General features: G+C 49.4%; 1 protein-coding gene and 1 pseudogene across 1 annotated transcript in view; one reads left to right on the top strand and one right to left on the bottom strand.

Moving 5' to 3' along the window:
• Positions 1-7,532: 7,532 nt before the first annotated feature.
• On the bottom strand, positions 7,533-7,707 carry LOC121440501 (annotated as a pseudogene).
• Positions 7,708-15,300: 7,593 nt separating this feature from the next.
• Positions 15,301-23,335, top strand: part of LOC121440425 (X-linked lymphocyte-regulated protein 3A-like) — a 42,215-nt gene continuing 34,180 nt past the window's right edge. The window contains exons 1-5 of the mRNA XM_041641182.1: positions 15,301-15,406; positions 18,491-18,608; positions 19,652-19,751; positions 21,128-21,226; positions 22,625-22,720. Coding sequence (XP_041497116.1) covers positions 15,301-15,406; positions 18,491-18,608; positions 19,652-19,751; positions 21,128-21,226; positions 22,625-22,720 — 519 coding nt within the window. The remainder of the gene's footprint in view (positions 15,407-18,490; positions 18,609-19,651; positions 19,752-21,127; positions 21,227-22,624; positions 22,721-23,335) is intronic.

The following is a 23,335-nucleotide window of genomic DNA, read 5'->3' as shown; positions in this document are numbered from 1 at the left end:
TGGTTTTTGAGGTTTCCAGAAAACGGTTTGTCAGTTCAGTGGTGGTCACTCGTCAAAGCACGATGCCCCCGTTTCTGTATTGCTAGCACAGAGGAGGTAGAGGCGGGAGAAACCAGAACTGGAGGTCGTGCTCGCTTACCTCTCAGGTTTGAGACCGGCCTGGGCTGCGCAAGAGGCGGTCTAAAATTTAAGAAAAGAAAAATAGAACAAAGAACAAAATGAACACCAGATCTGTACATACTCCTTCCTGTTACCGTGTAGGTGGTATGTCAGGGATGAAAGAGCGCCTCTTCCTGTGGATACTTGATTTAAAGTGATACCATTTCCTTTGTCGACTAGGGGACATTACCCGGTCCTTCCTGGCAAAGAGGAAGCAGTTTGAAAAGGATATACATGCCTCTTTCAGAATCCTGAATGCAAACCTCCACAGTATTTTCAAAGCGCAGCAGAAGTCAAGGTAAAGTTGTGACCGACCCTCTGTAAAGGAAACCTGTACCGCTTTCGCTCTTCCTTCCAAAGTCACTCCCGCCTGCCATTGTGACACTGTGCTGAGTGGAGTCGCTAATGGGACCTAGGTAGCACTGCATTTTCTCTGTGAGCTAGTCCTGTCCATAGCTGGAGGACCGCCCCCCTCGTTTATGCCGCTCAGGTGTGTTAGCTGCAGCAGGACTGGTAAGAGAACAGTTCCTCACCGGTCAGATGACAATACAGATAATGTCCTGTGAGGAAGGCCAGGCCTCTGTGGTCCTCAAAACTGTACCTTTTAGGATGTGCCATCGGCGCTCTCTTTGGTAAATCGTCGTCCCCGTGTGGGGAAATGGTTCTGTGCACTCTTTGTGTATGTGACTCCGAGAAGATGAAGGGTATGTTGCCTTCAGTACACGGACTTGGGCTTTCAGGATATCTAGGTTACTCCATAAGGGGAAGGGAAGATGAATCTAATTTTAAGCCGGAAATGCAATCTTGGGAAACGTATGCCTCCGAGCATCCTCGGCGTGCGAGAGGGAAGACGCACAAAGTGATGACACCGGTAGCAAATTAAGACAAGTTCTTCTGGGACGAGAGTGATATTTCCGCCTCTCAGGAGACAATTTAATTCATGCCCCCTTTCTCTTTTGCGCCTGGCTCTTGTCTCAAAATGTGAAGTGTGTGCATGCGTCCTTGCCGTAGCCTCACACAGCGTGACAGTGCTCAGTAATTGTGACTGTGTTTCACAGGCAAGAGCTTCACGCCATGCACTCCCAGATGTTTGAGTCGCTGCATCAGGGGTGGCTGGACGATGTGGAGAGTTCAAGGAAGCAAGAAGATCACCTCGCTGTGAGTGTCGCTCTTAGCTTGGAATAGAGCCACCTTGTCTGTTTCCGAAGTGGCGGGGCTTTGATGCTTTGATGCTGCATATCGCCACGGAAAGGGACCCGACAGGACAGGATGGGACATGAGCATCGGGAGACAGGGAGGGTGGTGCTTGTGTCCCCGAGAGACTGGCCGTCCTCTCCAGCTTGCTTCTTTTTCTGTGGAGGGGTGGTGTGGTCATGGCTTAGGAGCCAGCATAGGAGGGAGGCGGAGTAGGCACTGCTTGGAGAGCGCAGGAGAAGGTATGGGCTTGGGTGCTCAGAGGGAAAGCTATACCATCCGTGCAGTGCAGATGCCAAAGGTGCAGGACAGGGTGAGGGTGCGGTCCCAGGTAGACTTCTGACACAGTGACGAGGGAGGCAGAGTGAGAGCAGTGCCTGTGGCTGTGGCAGAGCAGGTGGAGGCTTAGCGTTCAGAGGTAGCTAAGTGTTCATGGACACAGACTAGTGCTGTCTTTGAGGAGTCTTTCATCCTGATGGAGGACAGGGCGGTACTCCCAAAGATGCTGACTTCCAAAAGTAGGGAAGCAGAGCCTGGAATCTGAGGGAGATGGAGACAGATTCCAGTCTGGCGGTGAGGAGCATGTTCTCCGGACCCCACTGATTGCCATGCAGCCATAGTCCTGCTGCTTGCTCCTCATGAAAACTCAGAAAATGAGTCACCTCCCTGCCTCAGTTTCCTAGGAGGGTGAAAGCAGAGCCGTGAAGAATCCCCGCCTTTCTAGACTTTGTGTATCGAGTGCTTGCAGTTTTTGACATGTTGCTGTGGAATGTTTGACCACAGGAGCTGCAGTATGTTTGCTATTCGTCTTCCCTGCCCTTCTTATTAGGTCGATAATACAGTTGATGGGATGATGTCACACTCCGGGGAATGACTGATTGATGAAGAACTTTTGGGGGGGGGGAGTGTTGGGAGAAGGGATTCCTTGGAAGCTAGTCCGTGCCCTCGGTGTCTTCAAAATACTTTGTGAATAAACAAAGGAACGTTTTGTGCTTAATTTTGGCGAGTGAGGAGGGAATCCACAGATGAGGTGGGGCTTATGTTAATTTCAAACTGAATAACGATTTTATAGTATTTTTGCACCAGCTAGACGGACTATCTCCCTCTGTGACAGGTCAGGTCTTGTTATGTTGCTTTTGGCACTGAAGGGCATGTCTTCAAACGCGTTCTTGAAATGTCAGCACACAAAACATCACGGGAAGCGATTTCTGTGACTGGCAGCAGGGTTGGATGTTCAGTTGTACTGACATTTTGTCATTATTCTCCTACGTTTCAGCTTATAACTTGGAAGCAGATGAAGATTTTACAGAAAGCTATAGGGGATCACGAAACTACGATTGGAAATGCTAAAGATTTATGTGACACATTTTTGAAGGTCTGGTAGATTGCACTTGTCAACAGAACACACCCCTATGCCATGCCACGTGTCTATAAAAGGAGAAGACAGATTGGCCCTTTCTCAGCTTGTGGGAGAAGTAATTAGTTTTGCAGAGCATGATCACACTCTCTTGGGAAAATTTTCCCCACACCTAGGAGCGATGCTAAGGTTTGTTTGACCTGGGAAGCCGATGACAGTGTCGGGGGCAGCTTTCTAGCACAGGAGCTGGTGACGAGAGCTCTGCTTAGAGAGGATCACAGTGCATCGCAGTGATGAGTTATGGACCTCCGGTGACATTGCGATGGAGATTGGCACGTCTGGGGATCCTTCTGGTTTTCTCTGACTGTTTGGATTGGACAGATCAGTGAAATACACAATGGGCAAGGGTAGCTTTTATTTTCTTTCATACATTTATAGTCTTCCGACATTAGCATTGTTCTCCAGTGTTGGTGGTCATGCGTTTCAGCATCTCCCCAAGAGATGTGGGAAATGAAAAAAACTGGTAGAGGGTTAATCCTCTTTGAACTGCGAGCTGGCAGTTCTACCCTTGCTGAAGCTCCAGGTCCTAAGTGACCTCTGTATATCCAGGGATTGAAGCAGCCCTTCAGTGGGAATTCTTTGTGATGCTCTCATTAAAATGCTCTGTGAAAGATCTCTCCTCAGACCCGACTCAGATGCCCTATCTAAAGTGCTCCATGTGTCATAGTAAATTGAATGTTTTCAGGATGCTGGCGAGAAGCTAGGTCTGTCTTCTCTGAGCAAGTGTGAGTACCCCTGTTGGTACCCTAGTGAATATTCCTAGCACCCCCGTGTACTCCAGGAATGTGCCTATAAGCCCAGAGTGGAGAGGGTAGAGACAAAAGGATCCCTGGGGCTTGTGGGACCACCAGAACAGTCAAACTGTAAAGCCTCGTGTTTCGTGAGAGACCCTGCCTCAAAACTTGATGTGGTGAGGGGTTCTGGAAGGCGCAGGTGTTCCCGAGTGCACACGTATGCTTGCAGACAGGTACACGTGAAGGAAATCACTTTGAATTTGTTATGACCTCTGGTCGCCATACTCAGACACATGTGCATGCACACTCTCCTGCACCCCCATGCACGCAGAAATATAAGTTAGTATTCAAGACCTTGAGAGCCACCTACATACATCTAGGCCTTTAGGAAGAGCTTAAGAAAGGGAACATGCAGCTCTAATGCAGCTGAGTACTGCCTGGGAGCCTGTTGGAAGAGCCACCCAGAAAGGCTCCCTTCTAACTGTGGGTGCTCAGTGTGAGCAGCAGCAGTAGCTCAGAGGGAGCCTTGTGACTGGGTTTCTCTGGCTTCCCAGGTGGTCCCTTCTGCCCTGTGCTCGCTCTTCTCGCTCTCCCTCTGCTTCTCCACCCAGGCTTCCCTCCTTTCCTAGTCCTCAGTTCTGCCTCTGAGAGACTGTTGTCCTGAAACACGGCCTTTCCCTCTCCCAGATTTCCCGGTGGCCTTCTTGCTTTGTTCTCTCTGTTTCCTGTGTCCTCCGCACAACACCCTCTAACATACACACACACACACACACACACACACACACACACACACCACCCACACCTTCTTGAAAGCTTCACTGGCTGCTTGCTTCTGTCTCCCCGTCTTCCCTCCCAGAGTACCAGCTTCTCCTGAAGTGTCTCCCATTCCCTACCCATGCTTTGCTTCTGTTTTGTGCCCAGAAAGCACCATGTGTGCTGTCTTCCCTAATGTTTCTACTGCTTGCAGTCGCCATCTGTGTCCTCTTCAGCCGCCAGCCCAGCAAGCTCCCCTTCCATACCTGTGTTCAGCTAGTGTGCAGGTCATCTGTTCCTAAGCTGCTCTGGACCCTGGGAATAGGGCAGGGACTGGACCGGCGTTTTGCCCTTTTCTGGACAGAGGGCGACACACTTCTTTCTCCTCTGTGTCCACCCCTGCAGTGTCCTTTGAGAGAACAGAGGGATTTGAGTCCTGGCTTGAGCTTTCCTTAGACCGAATGGTCGTGGGGTTGCACACTGTGTGTTCTTCGGTGAAAATCACATTCTATGGGCATGGCAAATGGCTCCTTCCTCTGGGCAGCCTTGGGGGTGTCCAGTGTGGGAATCCTTGGGGAGTCTCCAATGTGGGCCCATGCCTGGCCTCCCAGGTCTGCCCCACGTGAGGCCTTTAACATATCTCCACCCATTTTCCTGATAAGTCCCTTTGCTCTTCTTGTCCCACAATGATACCACCTTAAAATGGGGGACTGGAAGGTTTCCTGAAGTGGAGTAACTCTTTAGATGTGCTGAAGTAGCCACTGTTCTTACTCTGAATTCCTAACAAGCATCCTTTGGCTATGCAAAGTCGGTTCTTTTAAAATTACATGAGGTGAGGTGTCAAGCCAGACTCGAGTGGAGATTTGTTCGTTTGTTTGTTTCAGAAAGCCAAGGACTTGCATGAACATGGCAAAACTCTCATTGGTGGCGAAGAAAGTGAAGTGAAGAAACAAATCTCCAAGGCGCAGGACAGAGTTATCATGGAAAGTGTAAGTCGTGGGTCTGTGATGCTGTGTGCCTCGGAATGGCTTCCTAAGGGCAGAGATGGAACAATGATCCCCTAACTCTCCGTTTTCCCACAGCAAGAGCAGGATGTGTCGGTAGTTGAAACGTACCTTCAGTCCCTGGTCCTTACAGCTGTGAAGAAACCTTCTGAAGCTCACCTGGAGGAGGCACAGGGAGCAATAGCCGTGCCCAGAGGGTGTTAGTAGTAGTCAGTGCAGCTCCTTTCTCTTTACTTTGTCGGTTAGAAATAAGACTGAGACTCTGTTGACCATGAAGTGAACCCCAACAGTTCTGTGAGTAGCAACATTTAAGTGTGGACCCTCCTGACCCTGACATTCTCCCCAGCAGGGCCAGTTACATTCAGGAAGCCAATGTCATTTGATTCTACGACAGGCTGCTTTGGTTCTCTGTCACCTGCCCAAAGTGAATGTTACCTTGCTTATTTCAGGAAGAAATAAATAACGGTGGGATCTGCCTTTCCGTGCTTGCTTTCATCCATTCATGAGGTCACAGAGCCAACTGCATTGCAAATGGAAAACCAGCCCCACCTGCTCACTCAGACGTTCAGTAGAGCACAACTCTGTAGTTTTGTGCTCAGATGCGCTAGACTGTTAACACGGTTCCCGAGGCAGAGCCAGATCTTCACGTGTTGGCTTAGAGCTTGCAGTGGGGCTCTGGCTTTTCCCAAAGACATCCAGACTCATTTCTGGCATTATTCAACACTGGCTGGAAGATCCCTGCCCTTCCCTTTGGTCAAAAATATTTTATCTGTGAGTGTGTGCATAGGCACTTACAGTTTCAGTATTTTCGGTGGGTGTTTCCACGAGCATTTTCTAGTGTTCTCTTTAGAGTTTAATTTTACTCACGTAGTTCTGCGTGTGCGTGCGTGTGTGTTTGTCTGACTCTTGTGTCATTCTCTTACTCTTGTCCTGTGCTGTATCTTTTGAAGGAATCCCGAGAATCTGTGTTCAGTACATTTGACATTTATCTTCCTTGTTGAGTCTTTGCGAGCATATTCCCAGTGTGTGTCGGTACCAGGAAGGTCAGACTTTAGGCTCAGTTCCCCTAGGGCTTGAGTTACAGGGGGTTGTGAGCTACCCAAAGTCGGCGGTGGCTAGCTGAATCCCAGTCTTCTGGAACCACAGCTGGAGCTCTCAACCATGGAGCCATCTCTCCAGCCCTGTTCAGCACACTTGAAATTGCTTGACCTTTTACCCGGAGTTTGTGAGCTAAGCCTATTCTTTGTGTAGATTACAGAAATGAATCTATGATGGAGAACAAAAGCCTTCTGGGAGGGGAGAGAGGAAGGAGGATCACATTCTCCTGTCCTTCCCGTCCTGTGGCTCTGCCTACCACTCTTTGTCCCAAATTTTCATGGTGAATTCTAGTCTTCCTTTGAAGGCCAACCTGATGGATTTTTTTCTTTTTTACAAAAATGTTACGTGTGTGTGTGTGCACGCACACGCACACGTACACAGATAGGACAGAGGATAGACCTTGGGAGTGAGTCCTGAAGTTGTCGGACCTGGAGATTGGACCCAACTCATCAGGCCTGGTGGAACGTGCCTGTTCAGCCATCTTACTAGCCCATTGACTTTACTACCACATACATCCCTCCATCCCTCCATCCCTCTTCCCTCCCTCCATCCCTCCTCTCCCTCCCTAGTATTCCCTTCCTCCTCTTGTGTTTCACCCTCACCCCTGCCGTGTGTGTGACTGTGTAGGGCAAAGGCTGACACTGCGTATCATCTGTAACCCCTCTTTTCCCAGACAGGATGTGATATTTATTACTGAACATGATTTAGTAGGGTAGAGGGTAGCACCACAGTAGAAGCCCCGAGGAGTGCGGGGCCCGCCAATGCCCGTGGGACCAGGATTGGTGATGCAGCTGACCCCTCGGCCATCAGGAACGAGTCACTTCTCAGCGACTGTGTCCTTCAGATCAATCTACATTCAGTTTAGTGAAGCCTCACCTCTTTGAGAGAGACAGACAAAGAAGAACTCAGTGAGGAGGACCAGGGCAAGAAAGTGGGAGGAAGGGGCTTAATAACACCACTTGCCTCTGGCAGCACGGAGAGCTTGAACTTGGCTTTACGTAGGGCCTCCATCTGATGTTCCTTATTCTGAGGCATGATTCAGGTGGACGTGATGGCCTGGACAGTGAGACCCCTGGCCGTGGTGACCTGAGGCTTCCCTAGGGCACAGCGAATACCTGTCTGGGGCCTAGATTGGAGGCGACATTGAGGTCAGAGCTCGAAGAGCCTTCAGAAGATTGTCTCCAAGGTCCCTTCGGGGAGCCCATACAGGCAACAGGGTGAGGTCATCCGAACGAGTGTGCTGTTGGCAAGCATTGCACACCAGGCCCCAGTGAGAAGCTGCTGGCAACCGTTGCACAGCGGGCCCCGCTGAGAAAGGGGACCTCCCGTGCAGCTTAGTTGGCTGCAGATTTACCTTATCTTTTAAGACACAGTCTCTCAGTGAACATGAAACTCACTGATTTTGTCAGGCGGAGTGGCCAGAGAGCTTTGCGGATGGATCCAGCACTCTGTCCTCCACGCCAGACATGCTGGCTCTAGGGTTTAGGAGTATTGCTGTGCCTGGATTTTCCGTGGGCGCTGGTGATCTGAACTCAGGTTCTCATGCTTGCATGGGAAAACCTAACCCACTGAGCCATGATCCTTGCCCATCTTTAATTTTATGGTCAGTAACATTAGTGTTAGAAATGAATGACATCTGCGGTGCCATTTTATCCCACGTACACATGTGCATGGATGGTGTGCAGCCTCGCCATACTGCTACCTTCTCCCTGCTCTCAGATGCTACAACTCACAAACCTCTTCACAGCCTGGCCTATCCTACTTTCTGCTCCCTGGGTTTCATTGTGTTTGTTTGTTTGGTTGGTTGGTTTTCATTATGAGATAAAAGGGAACATGTGACACTTGGCGTGGCTCTCTTGCTGCTCTGTGATGTCCCGTTGCATCCATTTGCCTGTGGATGACAGGCTTTCCTTTGCTTGTCCCTCATGCGAATGTGCCATGTCATGTATGTGTTAAATACTGTATTCTGTATGTAACACAGCATTTTCTTCATGCCGTATTCGTTGATGGCCACCCAGGATACTTCCTTGAGCTTTTCAATGTCTCCTCTAACTACAAGGCAGCGTGTCTTTGTTGGTTTATGTTGTCAGCGTGGCTGGACTGACAGACGTCTAGAGTAGAATTAGGGAAGCTCACTTCTGGTGTGTCTGTTCTAGAACCATTGTCAGAGAGGACGGATTTCCCAGGAGAGTAACAGGGGAAGGTCTCTCCCTGGGTGTGGATTTTCCATGCAGTAGTCTGGGAGCCCAGGCAGAATTAAAGAAGAGAAAGCCTGCCAGGGCAGCCTAACTCCATCCTTCCTGAGCAAGAGCATGTAGTACCGTCACCATCACTCATGGCCACAAGACTCCAGAGCCTCCAGCCATCTAATGGAGATGCACAGCAGCTACAGTCCAGGGAGCTTCCAGGCCTGGATTGCAGCTACATCATTTGTTCTCCTTGAGCCGAGGCTTCCAGCTTGTCAGTTTAGCTGATACTGAATTATCCCACTGTCTGGCATGCAGAAGGCCATTTGTGGACAATCCAGCACCCAATTGGGTAAGGCATTCAAAGAATTCCAGCCACCCCGTGAATGTGTGTGTGTGTCTGTGTGTGTGTCTGTGTGTATGTCTGTGTCTGTGTGTGTGTACATTTCTCTATTGGTTCTATTCACCTAGACAGCCCTGACTTATACCGGATTCTCTCTTATGCGTGTGTTAGGATGAGGGGTTTAAGTTTAATTGGCCATGTTCATTAGGTGAAGCAAAGGGGGCTTCTGATTGCTGGACTTTGGTAGTCAACCTCAGGAAGAGGAAGTGACCACATGAGTGAATGGACCTTGGTGGCTAGCTTTAGGAATGTCATCTAACAGTCTTCAGCAAGGCAGAGGGAATGGGAGAGAAGGGCAAAGCCTGCCAGAGCCATGCACACCAATTTCAAGCTAGCCAGAGTCCCTTCAGCCATCCACGTTGGTGCCAGGACTAGAGAGAGCAAACTCGACATGGCACCTTTTGAGAGTCCTAAAACCCATGGATTGCAACCTGAGGGCTGCAGACCCTCGGGGGTGGGGTGTCAAATGATCCTCTCACAGGGGTCGCCCGAGGCCATCGGAAAATGTAGATATTTCCATTTCTGTTCATAACAGTAGCAAAATTAGAGTTATGCAGTAGCAATGAAAACGACGTTTTGGTTGGGGTCACCACAACACGAGGGACTGTATTAAAGGGTTGCAGCATTAGGAAGGTTGAGAACCACTGCTTTACACTCTCAAAGCCCACCTCCAGTGACACACCTCTGCCCACAAGGCCACCCTTCCTGAGCCTCCCCAAAAGCAACACCAACTCGGGAACAAGAATTGAAATATCTGAGACTATGGAGGTGCATCCCCTTCTGACTACCATAGCCCTAATGCGGCTGAAGGCATTGCAGCCATGAATCAAGCCTCACGATAAGGGCCCTTATGGGGGGACACGCCCTGGAAAGCCTCCTCGAATCTAATACATGGGCCCTGTTGGTCCCTGCTTCATGCATGCATCTATGTGCTGGACAGCCTCCCTCGTGAGCACACATTCTCCTGGTCTGCCTCATGCAGGCACGCCTCTGAGGCATCTCTCGGGCATGGCTCACGCATGAGCTTGCTGTGCTCACCTTTATGCCTGCTAAGCCCGCCACTCACGTGGGCATGTGCTAGGCCCCACCTGCTGGAACACCCTCTCCCAGCCAATCATAGAGATGCAATCTTGGGGAGGAGAGGGACTGGTTCCATATGTCCTCTTTCTGAGGAGAAAGGCACTGGGGTGATAATGGCTAGGTGGGTGATCGGATATTGGGGGATGCTGTGCTGAGGTTTTGCGGGTAATGAGAGAAATGAAAAACCGGTCAGACTGATCTAATTGCTTTCCACCACGCTGTTTAGGCTAGGCTAAAACATTTCATATGTGACAAGGGCCATCTAGTAGGAGACAGTAGCACATGGGAGAGCATTGCCTTAGGATAGCCTAGAACTGGCCAATTAAAAATATGTCCAAAGTATGCTTCATCTACATACCCCAAGGACAGATAGGAACCGGCCAACCAAGGACATACGTATGTCCATACTTCATTTGTGTAATGATACGCTTATTGAATATCGCACCCTTTTGTCTCGATCCGTAGACTGGGTTAGGGTCCAGGAGGGACCCCTGAGAGATTCTACCTGAGGTCTGACTGTTCGCTTTCAGAAGCTTCTGGACAGAATTGGGGAGGGAGAGGATAGGGAGCCACCTGTGGAATTTATACCTTTGACTTGGAGTGTCTTTGGGCATATCCCACCTTGGAGGAAGGATGGTCTTCCCCCGGAATTCCAGGAAGCCTTGGGAGTCTGGTCGTCTTAATTTGTCTTGTGATTGTTCTCGTTCGCTTCCTTTGTGGGATATTTCCCTATCTTCCCAGACCCGGAACTAGCATAACCAACAACATGGGAACGACTTGCTCTGCTCCTTTGGATTTAACCCTTGCACACTGGCAGGACATGCAGGACACCGCGAACAACAATAGCTAGCATGACTGTGAAGTAGCGTAAGTGGGTAACATTTTGCTCTGTTGAATGGCCTACTTTCAATGTTGGCTGGCCGGCAGAGGGGTAGAGGAAATAGATTGTCGTCCCCAAACTGGTCACCCAGACCAGGTTCTTTACATTGTGACTTAGCAGGGATTGATAGATCCGGTGGAGAGTCCCTGTCCTTGGGTTAAACAGAGTCAGGCTTACCTGTTGATGCCAGACTTTGGTCTCCTTCCTGCCTTTAGTTTCCTTCCTCTCTAAAATCCAATGGTGGCTGGTGGCTGTTTGGAGAGGCTAAGGAGATGAGGCCTTGCTGAGGGAAGGAAGTATGTCGCTGGGGTGTGTGTAAGGGGGGGGTGGCCTTCAGGTTTCAAAAGCCTCCTTTTTCACTTGACTTCCTGGGTTGCAGTTTGAGATGGGAGCCCTCAGCTCCAGCTTCCAGCGGGAGGTGCCCTGTGTGCCACCTGCATTCCCTGCCATTATGGACCCTACCACTCTGGAAGCATAAACCCCTAATAAACTCTTTCCTCTCTGTTGTTGCCTTGGTTATGGATTGTATCACAGCAATAGAAGCCCTAACTAAGACAGCCTGATAGAAGACCTGAAGGGCTGGTGTGGGAGTCCCCTCTGTGTGCTGTGATTACCATTAATGAATAAAGAAACTGCTTTGGACCTATGGCAGGGCAGAACTTAGCTAGGTGGGGAAAACTGAACTGAATGCTGGGAGAAAGAAGGGTGGAGTCAAAAAGATGCCATGGAGCCACCACCAGAGACAGAAGCTGGGAACTTTACCTGATAAGCCACAGCCACATGGCAATACACAGATTAATACAAATGGGTTAAATCGAGATGTAAGAGTCAGCCAATAAGAAGCTAGAGCTAATGGGCCAAGCAGTGATTTAATTAATACAGTTTCTGTGTGATTGTTTTGGGTCTAGGCAGGAAGAACTAGCGGCCCCCTTCCTACTACAAAGGTTCGGTCCCACGCATGGGTGCTATGTCAGCAAACCTAACTGTATCCTCTGGAAGGTGGCCTTTATCTGCATGAGACCCTCATGTCTATAAAAATAGAAATAAGCATCTGAGGTTACTCTGTTGGATCAGGGTGGTGAAGGTGACTGACCATTAAGGGACTCCACGGTGAGGCTCCAGCCGTGGCAATCAGAGACTACCTTCCTCTACAGCCCTTGGGGAGCAGAGTGTGCATCGTGAGACGTGCCTGATGGCCATCCGTCAGGCATGCATGCAAGCCTGGATAGGCCACCGTACTCATCAGACCATGCTGTACCTGCCTCGCGTGTGAGCACGCCCTTCCAGCCAAAAAGGGGTGCATGTCCATCGGAAAGGCTGGGACTAACTATCTGTGGCTGGTTTCTGAAGGGAAGGAAGCTCTCGAAGGTGTGGTTGGGTTAGGATCACCTAGTGAATAACTGGGTGAAAGGGCATCTTCTGGCGAGGTTTTAGGCAAGTAATGCTTGAACCACAGCCCCTGGGGTTGGATGGTGGGGATCCCGGGGAGGCTTGCTCAAGAGGGCCTGTGATGTGATGTGCCTGTGTCTGGCCTTAGCCTCGAACTGGACTAGACACCTCTGGAGCATCAGAGGCGAGGTTTGAGAAATAGAGGGCCTGGGAGGTCTTAGCCGGACAGGGTGTTAGAGGAGGGACGTGCGGTATCCAACAGCTGGCCCCTGTGTACTATTCGGGGACAGGATGAACACCTGAGACCTCTGAGATACAGCCACGGGCCATCAGCAACCAGAGCACCATTTGGAGAGAAAAGCACAGTGGACCTCTCAGGCATGCTCAACTGCTGTGCCCCAGGGTAAACGCCTGTCTCTGACTGATAGATCAGCCCAGCCCTGGAGTCTCGCCTGACCTCTCCCTGTAAGTGCTTATGTTTCATGTCCCGAGAGCAGCCCATCGGACCCACTGGCCCCCATGGCACATATACGCCCCTTCCGGTGGCATCCAATCAGAGACAGACACATACACAGGAAGATGGGCTTAACTGGCTGTGACCACGGCCCAATGAAATGAGGCCGTGGGCCATGCCTCAAGGGGAGGGCGTGACTGGTCAAGCTAGGCGTGCTGAACCCCTTGGCGCATGTGCATCATGTTGGCCCGCCCCTGCGCGTGCGACAAGGGGTATCAGGCCAGCCAATCAGAGAGTGTTATATTGCGAGGTGGGGCCAGACTAAACGTGGCCAACCTCTGAGTGGAGGGAAGCTGTCTAGCGGAGCCGAGGCACGTAGGTGAGTGGCGGGGTTTTTTGTTTCTTTGTTTTGGGGGTTTCGGGGTACCGTGCCAGTGCTCCTGGGGTGGTTTAGAGGGATCAGGAAGACGAAAGCTCTTGACGCAGGACAGAGGGACCACAGAGCGAGAGGGGTCAGGGTGGCCTGTGAGGTGACTTTGGGAGCCTCACTTCCACTTCAAGCTGCAAGAGGCGCCAGAGGCAAGAATGAAAAGAGGTGATGAAGGCAGCTGAGCCCTAGAACACTGGGTGGGGCAGAGTCAGGGGCCTGAGAGAGGCGGTAGGGACTCTCCACATCTGCTGTTTTGTGTTCCTTTCCTTCCTGGGGTCTGTGGGTCCTGACAGGACAACTGGGTCCTCCTGCGATGCTTCCACTGGCAAGAGTTCGACAGGCTCACCGGTCTGAAAGGGAACTCTGGGCACTTTAATCAAGCACATAGGCAACTGTAGGGCCCGAGTCGGGAATGGGCGACTGATGGACAGCGTCACACCTGTGCGAGGGCCTGCAGGCAGCCTCAGGAGTGCCAGAGGTGGGGCCTCTGTCTGACAGGGGCGGGAAAGGAGCCTCTCAGAGGGGCATTCTCAAGTGTGGTCACCGAGGTGAGTGGACAGGGTAAATAGCAGACTCGATCGCGAGCCCAGGTCAGCAGGGATGCACAGCCCTTTGGGGGAGGAGAGCGGGATCTTGAGGAGGAAGGGCGCAGGTTTATCTGTGAGGTGAAGTTTGAAAGACCCACTTTTGCCTGGTAGTGAAATAGGACGCTGAAGGCAGTAGAGGAAGGGGTTCTGAGGGTGGCAGGTTTGAAGAGAGCTGGGTGTGGCAGTGAGGTACAGAAGGGGAAGTAGTGACTGTCCATGTTTTCCTCCTTGTGTCCAGCTGGAGTCCTCAAGGGACATCTGGGGCCCACTGACATGCACCCAAGGGCCTTGCCTCGACAGAAATGCCTGTCTGCAGGGGGTGGGGCAGGACTGGGCCCCTTCTGCATCCAACGTCTGGGCAACTTCTGCATCCAGATCTCACAAGTGCCATTTCAGGCCACTTAATCCTGGGCGTGTATGCCTTTGCAGCCCGTCAGAGAGATGTGCATTGGGAGGTGGGGCCTAGATAGGCACAGCCACTCGCTGAGGAGAAGGAGGCTCCCAGGGTGGGAGAATACCTGCATGGATGATTTGCCATTGAGTAACTCTGTTATGAGTCTCCCCAGTTGTGATAGGGATCCGAGAGGAACCTTACTTAGCTCATGCACCAGGACAGTGGGATCTCAAAGAGGCAGGACCAAGGGAAACCTGTGGGGTGATCTCAGGAGCTTTGCTTCTAAATGGGACTGAGCAAGGCCCCAGAGTGCAAGGTTGGGGAGGGGTCAAGAGGGCTACAGGGATTGGGCAGGCTGAGTGGGACAGCTTATGAGCTGGGAGACGTGGCCCAGGTGACTGAGTAGGCCCTCAATGCGTTGGCGTTCCCAACCAGACACGGGCATTTGGTGCCTTGTTTGGCAGGCGGGAGGCAGTGTGTAGTGATGAGGCAAGCTGGCCTGCTTTTCCTCCCGCCCGGCTCCCGCATGGCTAGCTTTACACCCGAAATAACAACACACAAATCGTATTCATTTAAACACAGCCTGTCCCATTAGTTCCAGCCTTTTATTGGCTCATTCTCACTTCTTGATTAACCCATTTCTAATAATCTGTGTAGCACTACGAGGTGGTGGCTTACCGGGAAGATTCTAACCTACGTCCATCTCGGGCCGGAGCTTCATGGCATCTGCCTGACTCTGCTTTCTTTCTCCCAGCATTCTGTTCTGTCTACTCCACCCACCTAAGGGCTGGCCTATCAAAAGGCCAAGGCAGTTTCTTTATTAACCAATGAAAGTAACATATAGACAGATGACCCTCCTACACCGGCAGTGCCCAGGATTTTCCTACCCAAGGGTCGGGAACACAGCAGAGGACCAATCTTGAGAGGTAGTGGGTCTGAGAGCTCCACGTTCAGATAGAGATATGGTGCAGAACTGAACTGTGGTGACATCCTCTTGCCTTCTCCTTGCTGCAGTACAAGTGCCAGGGCATCTGGCCACATCCTGTGGAGTCCAAGTCCCTGTTCCCATTGCCATCCTGTAATTCCTCCTGGTATCTGTAGTGGCCGGAGTCCTGTCTAGCCCAAGAAGATTCTAGCCATGTCAAGCGGGGAGAAGAAAGCCCGTGAGAGTGCTGGCACGTGTCCAAGGCTGAATCCGAATCCCACGTGGGATGACACCAAGAACCCAGATGCAGTCACCCCAGGTAAAAAACAAAACCAGAAACAATAATAACAACAACAACAAGCCAGATAGGCCTTGTAGGGCTCTGTCCACCTGGGTAAGGTCCTAAAGTCTTTTGGTGGGTGGGAAAGCCCCTGAGAGTTCTGAAACGCATCCGAGGCAGGTCTGATTCTCATGTCAGATGACACCCGGAACCCCGATTCAATCACTCCAGGTTTGAAGAAACAAGATGGGCTGCCATATGGCTGTGTCCACCACAGGGGACATCCTAAAATCTCTTGGTGGGTGGGAAAGTTCCTGACAGTGCTGGCACACATCCAAGGCTCATGCATATCACATTGCATGACACCAAGACCCCAGATTTCATCACCCAAGGTTAAAAAAAAATCAAACAACAACACCAAAAACAGAAGGGCCCTGTAGGGCTGTGTCCACCCCGGGGGACATCCTAAAATCTCTTGGTGGGTGGAGCACTGAGTGGATTATGTGCATGAACTTTTATTGGAATAGCAGGAGGTTTCAGATGCTAATAACTCTTGTTCAAGCTTCTTGGGGCCTTTAGGTTCCCCCACCTGAAATTTCTGCCACACAGGAAACCTGCCACATGCCTAGTCAACATGCCTCTCCGGGAGCACATGGGTCACAGTGACTCTCTGGAAGGCCTGTACAGGTGCCTGGACCAACTGGTCTGAGAGTCAAGCCTAAAGTGGTGTGTGTGTTGTGTGTATCTCTGTGTCTCTGTGTGTCTGTGTGTCTGTGTGTGATGTATATGTGATATGTATGTGTGTGTCTGTGTATCTGTATGTCTGTGTCTCTGTGTGTGATGTATATGTGACATGTATGTGTGTGTGTTCATGATTTCACGGATGACTATTGAAAAAGTGTAAGGAACAGATGCTGGCTATGGAATCTAGAAACACTATAATGACACTGCTTTCCGTGGGGGATGATGAGAACAGCACACTTTGTTTCAGAATAGTTTTCCTCTTTCGTTTTAAAACACCAGGAAGAGAAGTCATTGATGTCAGTGGTGAGGACGGTACTTCCTCTGGAACAAAAGGGCAAGAGGCCAGGTGATACGTTTTCATGTTTTCACGAAATAAATTTAGAAAAGTCTGGCTGGAGAGAGGGCTCAGTGGAAGAGTGCTTAAGGTGCAAACACAGGAGCCTGAGTTCAGGCCCTCAGCACCCACAGATAAAGCCATGCGTGGCCACACCCAGCCTTTAAGCCCAGAAGTGAGGGCTGAGGCATGGCAGAACCTGGGGGATATTCCGGGTCCTTGCTGATTGCCAGACTAACAGAATAAACGGAGATAGTAAGTAAGTAAGTAAATGTAGCAACTAAGGCGCATGCACCACGTGGATGTACTTGGGTGCATTGAGCTGAAGGATCTCAAAGCAGCATCCTACAGTAGATCAGATGTTCAATGTGGTAAGGAATGAAAATCTCATGCCTCCAACAAAGTACGGATCCTGTCATAGAGCCTGTCTGACAGGAATAAGGTGGCCTGTTCTTGAAATGTGAATTGTATGTAGGCTGTGTGGCACCCTCCACTTCTTCCACTCACTACAAGAATGACCTTTTATGTACATCGAAGTAAAAAGGTAATTTCTTTGCAGGAAGAAAATACAGAATTTATTTGAAGAATTTGAAGGTACATTCTAGGAGATATCAGGAATTTGAGAAAATTGTTTCAACCAAAGAAGTGCAAGGCGAGGGAGGTATCGCTTGGCAGACAAGAGAGTGTGTTTACTGCCTTGTTCTCAAACAGTGTCAAATAGTATTTATTAGATTACCAACTCTCTACTTCACGTTAATTGCCAATATTGAGAACATGGCACCTGTGGTGTGGATGCTGTTATTTACTAACAGTGGGATCTTTGAAAATTAGATGTAATTATCTGTCTTCAAGGTTTTGATTCGCACAAGTGATATGTCTGTTTCTAATATCACATTTGAAGCCAGCCGGTGGTGGCACATGCCTTTAATTCCAGCACTTGGGAGGCAGAGGGAGGCAGATCTCAGTGAATTCGAGGCCAGCCTGGTCTACAAGAGCTAGTTCCATGACAGGCACCAAAGCTACACAGAGAAATCCTGTCTCTAAAAACAATCCAAACAAAATACCACATATTACTTTACTTGTTTGTATTTCAGTCCAGCTCTCTGTCTCCTCTCTCTCTCTCTTTCTCTCTCTCTCTCACTCTCTCTCCCTGTGTGTTTGTGCGTATGTGCGTGTGTGTTGCGTGTGTGTGAGTAGGGGTGGTGGCCAGCCTCCCTTAAATACCTGACCACTGTTTAGTGTGTAAAGAATGGTACATGCAGTGGGGAGCTGAAGTCAGCACTGGGACCATTGTATGCGCAGACTGAGTCCTGCTTTAAATGTCTCTGTCAGAAGTCAGTCACACAAACAGTTAAAAAAAACATTGCAATCCGAGAACGTTCTAGGAGCTCTGTAGAGGTTTCTGACAGAGAATCAATTCTGGAAACTTCAGGAATCAGGATAGGGAGGTAGCTGAGTGGGAGAGCACTCGCCTTCTATGCTTAAGGCTCTGGGTTCCATCCCCAGTACCACAGACTTATCGATCAGTGTGGTTCCCCCGTTAGAATATTCAGGGTGTCTACCCTGTCAAATTTGCCTAAAAGCTCCAATGGCTACAATAGTTACAGTATTTTCATCTGACTGTGCAATAATCTCGGAGCCTTTGGAGATCTTTGTAAACGGACTACTGTTGTGTTTTGCACAAAGCGGCCCAACAGTCCCTCAGAATGTGTCCTTGAACTGGAGCATAAATATGTACATTGATTGAATTTTACCTTTTAATGATGCCCCATGAGGAAATTGCACAGCGATTTGAAACCCTTTCTTGCCAGTTTTGCTAAGTTCCCTTCACTGTGTTTTGTCTGTAATATATAGACACTGAAGTCCAGCTCTCCAATCTCACCTCAAGGTCATAACCACTGAAATTCTTGACTGAAAGAAAGGAGGCAGATATTCTTGCCATTGACAGATTGTTTCCCTCTATTAATAGCAAGTGGTTTTCTAAGTAGAAAACTAAAGCTGGCGGAACTTTACAGTAATGGTTTCAAGAATGTGTTTCGATACAGAACCCAATAAGAACTTTCTTCAGGGCAACAGCGAAAGATTCACAGCAATCATCATGGAGTCTTCTGAAACCTTGGAGCTGAAATTTGAGGATATTCTAAAAATCCAGGGCGAGCAAAGGTACGGTTGTTGCTTCTTGGTGCTGTTATCCCGGACGCTTTGACATTTGGTTAGTAAGCACGATAGCTAGAGGTTGAGGAATAGCCGTGACCCCCACGGGCCAGAAGCTCAGTAGGAGAACGTGTTCGGCTTGGCATTTCTGTATAGGGTAGACTTCTTTAGTCATGTTATAGCCTCACATCATCACCGAAGTCAGCTGCGTTTCCTAGCCATGAATTACGATGACCGTTTTTTATTTTTGTTGTTGTTTTTTTTTTGTTTGTTTGTTTGGTTGGTTTTTTCGAGACAGAGTTTCTCTGTGGTTTTTTTTTTTGGAGCCTGTCCTGGAACTAGCTCTTGAAGACCAGGCTGGTCTCAAACTCAGAGATCCACCTGCCTCTGCCTCCCAAGTGCTGGGATTAAAGGTGTGCGCCACCACCGCCCGGCTATGATGACCGTTTTGACACATTGCTGTTGAGTCAGTGGAACAGTATGCATCACGTGAACGTGCTGGGCACCTGGAGCTTGAAATCCTCAAAGCATTCATCCCACAGTCGGTCGAGCCTCTGTTCGGTGCCATAGAAATGAAAATCCCATGCCTCCAAAGCCTTATAGCTATCAGGAGCAGTGTTCACTGTGCTACTGTACCGAGATCCACACTGGCACAGCGTGAGGAAGAGCAAGCAGGTAGGCCACCGCAGAATTCTCTGATGGGAGCGGATGTGCATGCTCCTTGGACCTGTTCTTCAGAAAGAGAGAACTAACCACAAGTTGTGTCTGTCAGACAGACGAATATTTGTGGAATGATAGTAAAACAATAGTTCTTCCTGAGCTTTCTGGCACAAAGGCGTGGGAAGGTACTTCTCTCTCAGCAGGGAGGAGCAAATGCTGTGATGTAAAATGAAATAATCCAGTCAGCTTCCTTTTCCCTGTCTGCATAGTTTAGAGGCCATTTCCACATCCTCCACCAATAGCGTTAGTGAGGGCAAGTCAGTCGTGCTTCAAATGTATTTTCTTCCTATTGGGATGGAGTATCGCACTATTCCTTGCTATATCATTCACAGGCAGAAACTTTATCAAGAATATTCTCTTCAGATGAAGACTTTGAAAAGAAAGTTATCCGAGGATGCAGCTGAAGTCAAGAAACGTGCAAAAAAACTCGCTGTGAGTGTCAAGCAGCTTAGCTTTCAAGGAATCCATTGTGTCAGCATCAGAAGTAGCAGGGCTTCCTGCAGCAAGTCTGGAGGGAAGGGACGAGACAAGAACTTAGGGAGGCAAGCAGGGTGGTGGATGTGGTGACAAGAGACTGGCCACTGACCGTTTCCCCCTGGTTTGTTCCTTTTCCCACAGAGAGATGACAAGGTCAGTGATGGTTAGCAGCCATCATGGGGGGGGGGGGTAGCAGGTGAGCAGGCACTGCCTGGAGAGTGCAGGAGAAGGTATGGGATTGTATCTTAAGAGGGAGCCCTTTCTGATCCACCCAAGAAGTGCAGACACCAGGAGCAGGAGGCCCACCAGAGCCTTCTGACACAGTGACGAGGGAGGCAGAGTGAGAGCAGTCCCTGTGGCTGCGGCAGAGCAGGTGGAGGCTTAGCCTTCAGTGCTTGGAGTTCAGACCAGCCCACTCCCAGAGGTGAAGAAGGCAAGGCTTCAATCCGTGATAGCCATGGGATGACTGACTCTCCTTTAACCTGGAGATTTGAGTGAGGTTTTTATGAGTTTTGGGGCACAAATAAATGCCTGACACCGGACAGTGCCATCTTTGAGGGAATCTTCCTTCCTGGTGTAGGATGGAGCTGCCCTCCTGGAGATTCTGACTTCCAAAGTGGGGAGGCCGAGGCTGGGATGTGGAGGGAGATGGAGGCGACCCCCCCCCCCCGTCCAGTCGAGTGGGCAGGAGTATGGCCCCTGCATTCTGCATTCCCACCAGTTGGAACGCAGTCACGGTTCAGTCCCTTGCTAGTCACGCTCACTGGGGAAAATAATTTACCTCTGTGTCTCAGATTGCTAGGTGTGAGAGGAGAGATACTTAAGGTCCCCATCTCATGGAATTGGTTTCAAAAGACTCTTAGATGTGCATTCTTATATTGGTCCAGGACAGTATCCGACGTAAGTCTTACAGAATCCTTGCCTGTTAAGCAGGCCAGCTGTGGACTCTACTCTTACTGGCAAGAACAAAAGGGAGTGGGTTCCTATGTAGGGAGTGAGAGACACTGGGGCCATCTCAGGGTAATTTCTGTAAACACAGAGGGTTCACCAGCTATGACAGTCTCTAATGGATGGGTTTTCAAGTCTTCAGAAACTAACAGCAATGTTTTAGATACTGTTACGTAGGAAAACGTTCCATTAAATGAATGAGTTCTCATCACTATGGTAATATTTTAGTATTAGATAACTTGTGTGAAGTGGTCATCGTGCTTGAAAAATTGCTAGTGATTTCCTTGTATATGTTTTGCATAAATATGATACAGAGTCACGTTTTTGTAATATTTCTGAGTTTCCCTGTATTGTTCTTACATCTTTTACTGTCTGTGTCTCAGAATATCTTCAAGGAGCAGCAAAAATTTATTCATCAGTCTCTGGGTATTCAGAAGAAGAGAATGGAAGAATTTAAAGATCTGTGTGAACAGTACTTGGAGGTCTGTTGTACATTCTGAAAGCAACCCACACACAGGGACATTGAATACTCTGGCGTTCCTTCCATGCTTTGGCTTATTCCTTCGGAACGTTACCTGTAAACATCTTCCTGTCAACAGAGGTTTCTGTCCCGCCTGGTCCCGCAGTCATTCAGTCCCAAAGAAGCACACAGAGGCCTACATTTTATTTATAAACTGGTTGGCCTATTGGCTCAGTCTTCTCATTAACTCTCATATCTTACATCTCAACCCACAATTCTTGTCTGTGTTAGCCACATGGCTTGGGACCTTTTATCAGCGAGGCATTCTCATCTTGTTTCCTTTTGGACTGGGTCACAACTGAAGACTTGACACTTTCCTCTTCCTGGAATTCTTCTGTTTTCTTGGCCCCGCCTCTACTTCCTGCCTGGCTACTGGCCAGTCAGAGTTTTACTGAAACAGTGCAAGACCATTGTACCAGAGCATCTTCCAGCATTTTCCTCATGGTGTCATGGTTCCATGTAAACCTAAGTACAAAATGAGTTTTTACTTTTAGAGTTCACATACGGTGGGTAGAGTCCTTTGAAGCAGGAATTGCTGCCTTGGTGATTTCATCCAGAGTTGTTCGTATTGTACAGGGCATTGATGCCTTTCAGACCGTCTGTTCTTGCTTCACAGTGCATTTTCCCTTGGGTGTGTGTGTGCACTGAGGCACACGCACGTGTACGTTCCTCTGGGTGTGTGTGTGTGAAGGTCAGAAGCCAGCCGTGGGTATCTTCAGTCACTCTCCTTCATATCATTCAGGATGGCTCACTGAACCAGCAACTCGCTTGCCCCTGTGGCTGGGCTGGCTGTTCACCAGGTCACAGGGGTGGCGTGCCCAAGGGAAGAGGTCTTGCGAAATTTTATAAGCTCCCCCCCCACAGCATTTCACACAAGCATTTAAATGTGGCATGTGCTATTTCACACACTACTGAAGGCACTGTGGGGGTGGAAACCATGAGTTTTAATTTCATGGTATTCAGTGGTACACGACAAGCTACTCCAGCTCCCAGAGAAATGAGTGGCAGTCAATGAGCTCATGCCTCATGCTCTCTGTTTTCATTGGGATTCATTCTTGATTTGCGGGGAGAGGGATCCATGCTAGGTAGGCAAAGCACCCTTCCCCCGAACCCTCCGCCCCCCCCACGCCCCCCCCCCCGCTAATGCCACAAGGTTGAACTTTCAGCAGTGGGTTGTGGAGTGGTAACGTCTGTGTCTCTTTGGTGGGTGACGGATCTCCATGTTGCACATGCTGTATGCTTGTTTTGGAATAATGAAACCATGTCTTTTCACCACATCTACTCCCTTTTAAATATTGCTGTTCGCATTTGTAAACAAAATGACCGGGGCTGATTTCTGCCCATGTCTCTTTCACTTTAGAAACTTGTAATACTGAGGGATTCTCGGGGAGAATCCCCCATTGAAGAGCTGAGACGTCTAATAGCCACCTTGGAAACAAAACTTCTGATGCTGAATGTAAGTACTGAGCCTTTCAGGGTAAACTGGGGCTTGACGAGCACTGTTTATTTTAATATGTCCGTTTAATATGTCCTTGTGCTTCACAGCGCCAGCAAGAGAATGCTGCTGGTCAACTGTCTCTCCTGGATCTGTTATTCTCATAATACTCTGAAGAAATGAAAGTCGATACGAGGAGAGCGACTCTCTCATGGAAATTCTCTGGGAGAAGGTGCTTGTGGTTTGCGGCTTCAGCGACTACATCTTCTTGTGTTCTCCTGTTCCTAAAGATACCCCTTTCTGCTAAAACCCAAGTAAACCGAAGGATTTGTGTGACAGCAGTCCAGAGATGTCTATAGCATCCTCCAGCCCACGGGTCGTAATGGCAAGTTTTTCTTGGTAGCGTCGTAATTAATGGTTAGCAGTGCATTGGGGTCGATACAGTGGGGTCTTGTACCTCAGTATCACTTGACCAAATTAGAAGGCACAAGAGTGGTCAATCCTTGTCATCTTCAGAGAAATAGTTAAAGGAGGCACACTCTTGCCATTGTATACTGCTGTTACATTTGTTCAGTCATGGAGCCTATGGGAATGACGATAACCCTGCAAAGGGAATGCGTCCTGTAGACTTGAAAA

The sequence above is a fragment of the Microtus oregoni genome, unplaced genomic scaffold (assembly GCF_018167655.1).
Source record: "Microtus oregoni isolate MIOR12 unplaced genomic scaffold, Mior012 000067F_ref0000223, whole genome shotgun sequence".
NCBI lineage: Eukaryota > Metazoa > Chordata > Mammalia > Rodentia > Cricetidae > Microtus > Microtus oregoni.
The sequence above is the reverse complement of the archived record's forward strand: the minus strand, read 5'-3'. Positions and strand labels throughout refer to the sequence as shown.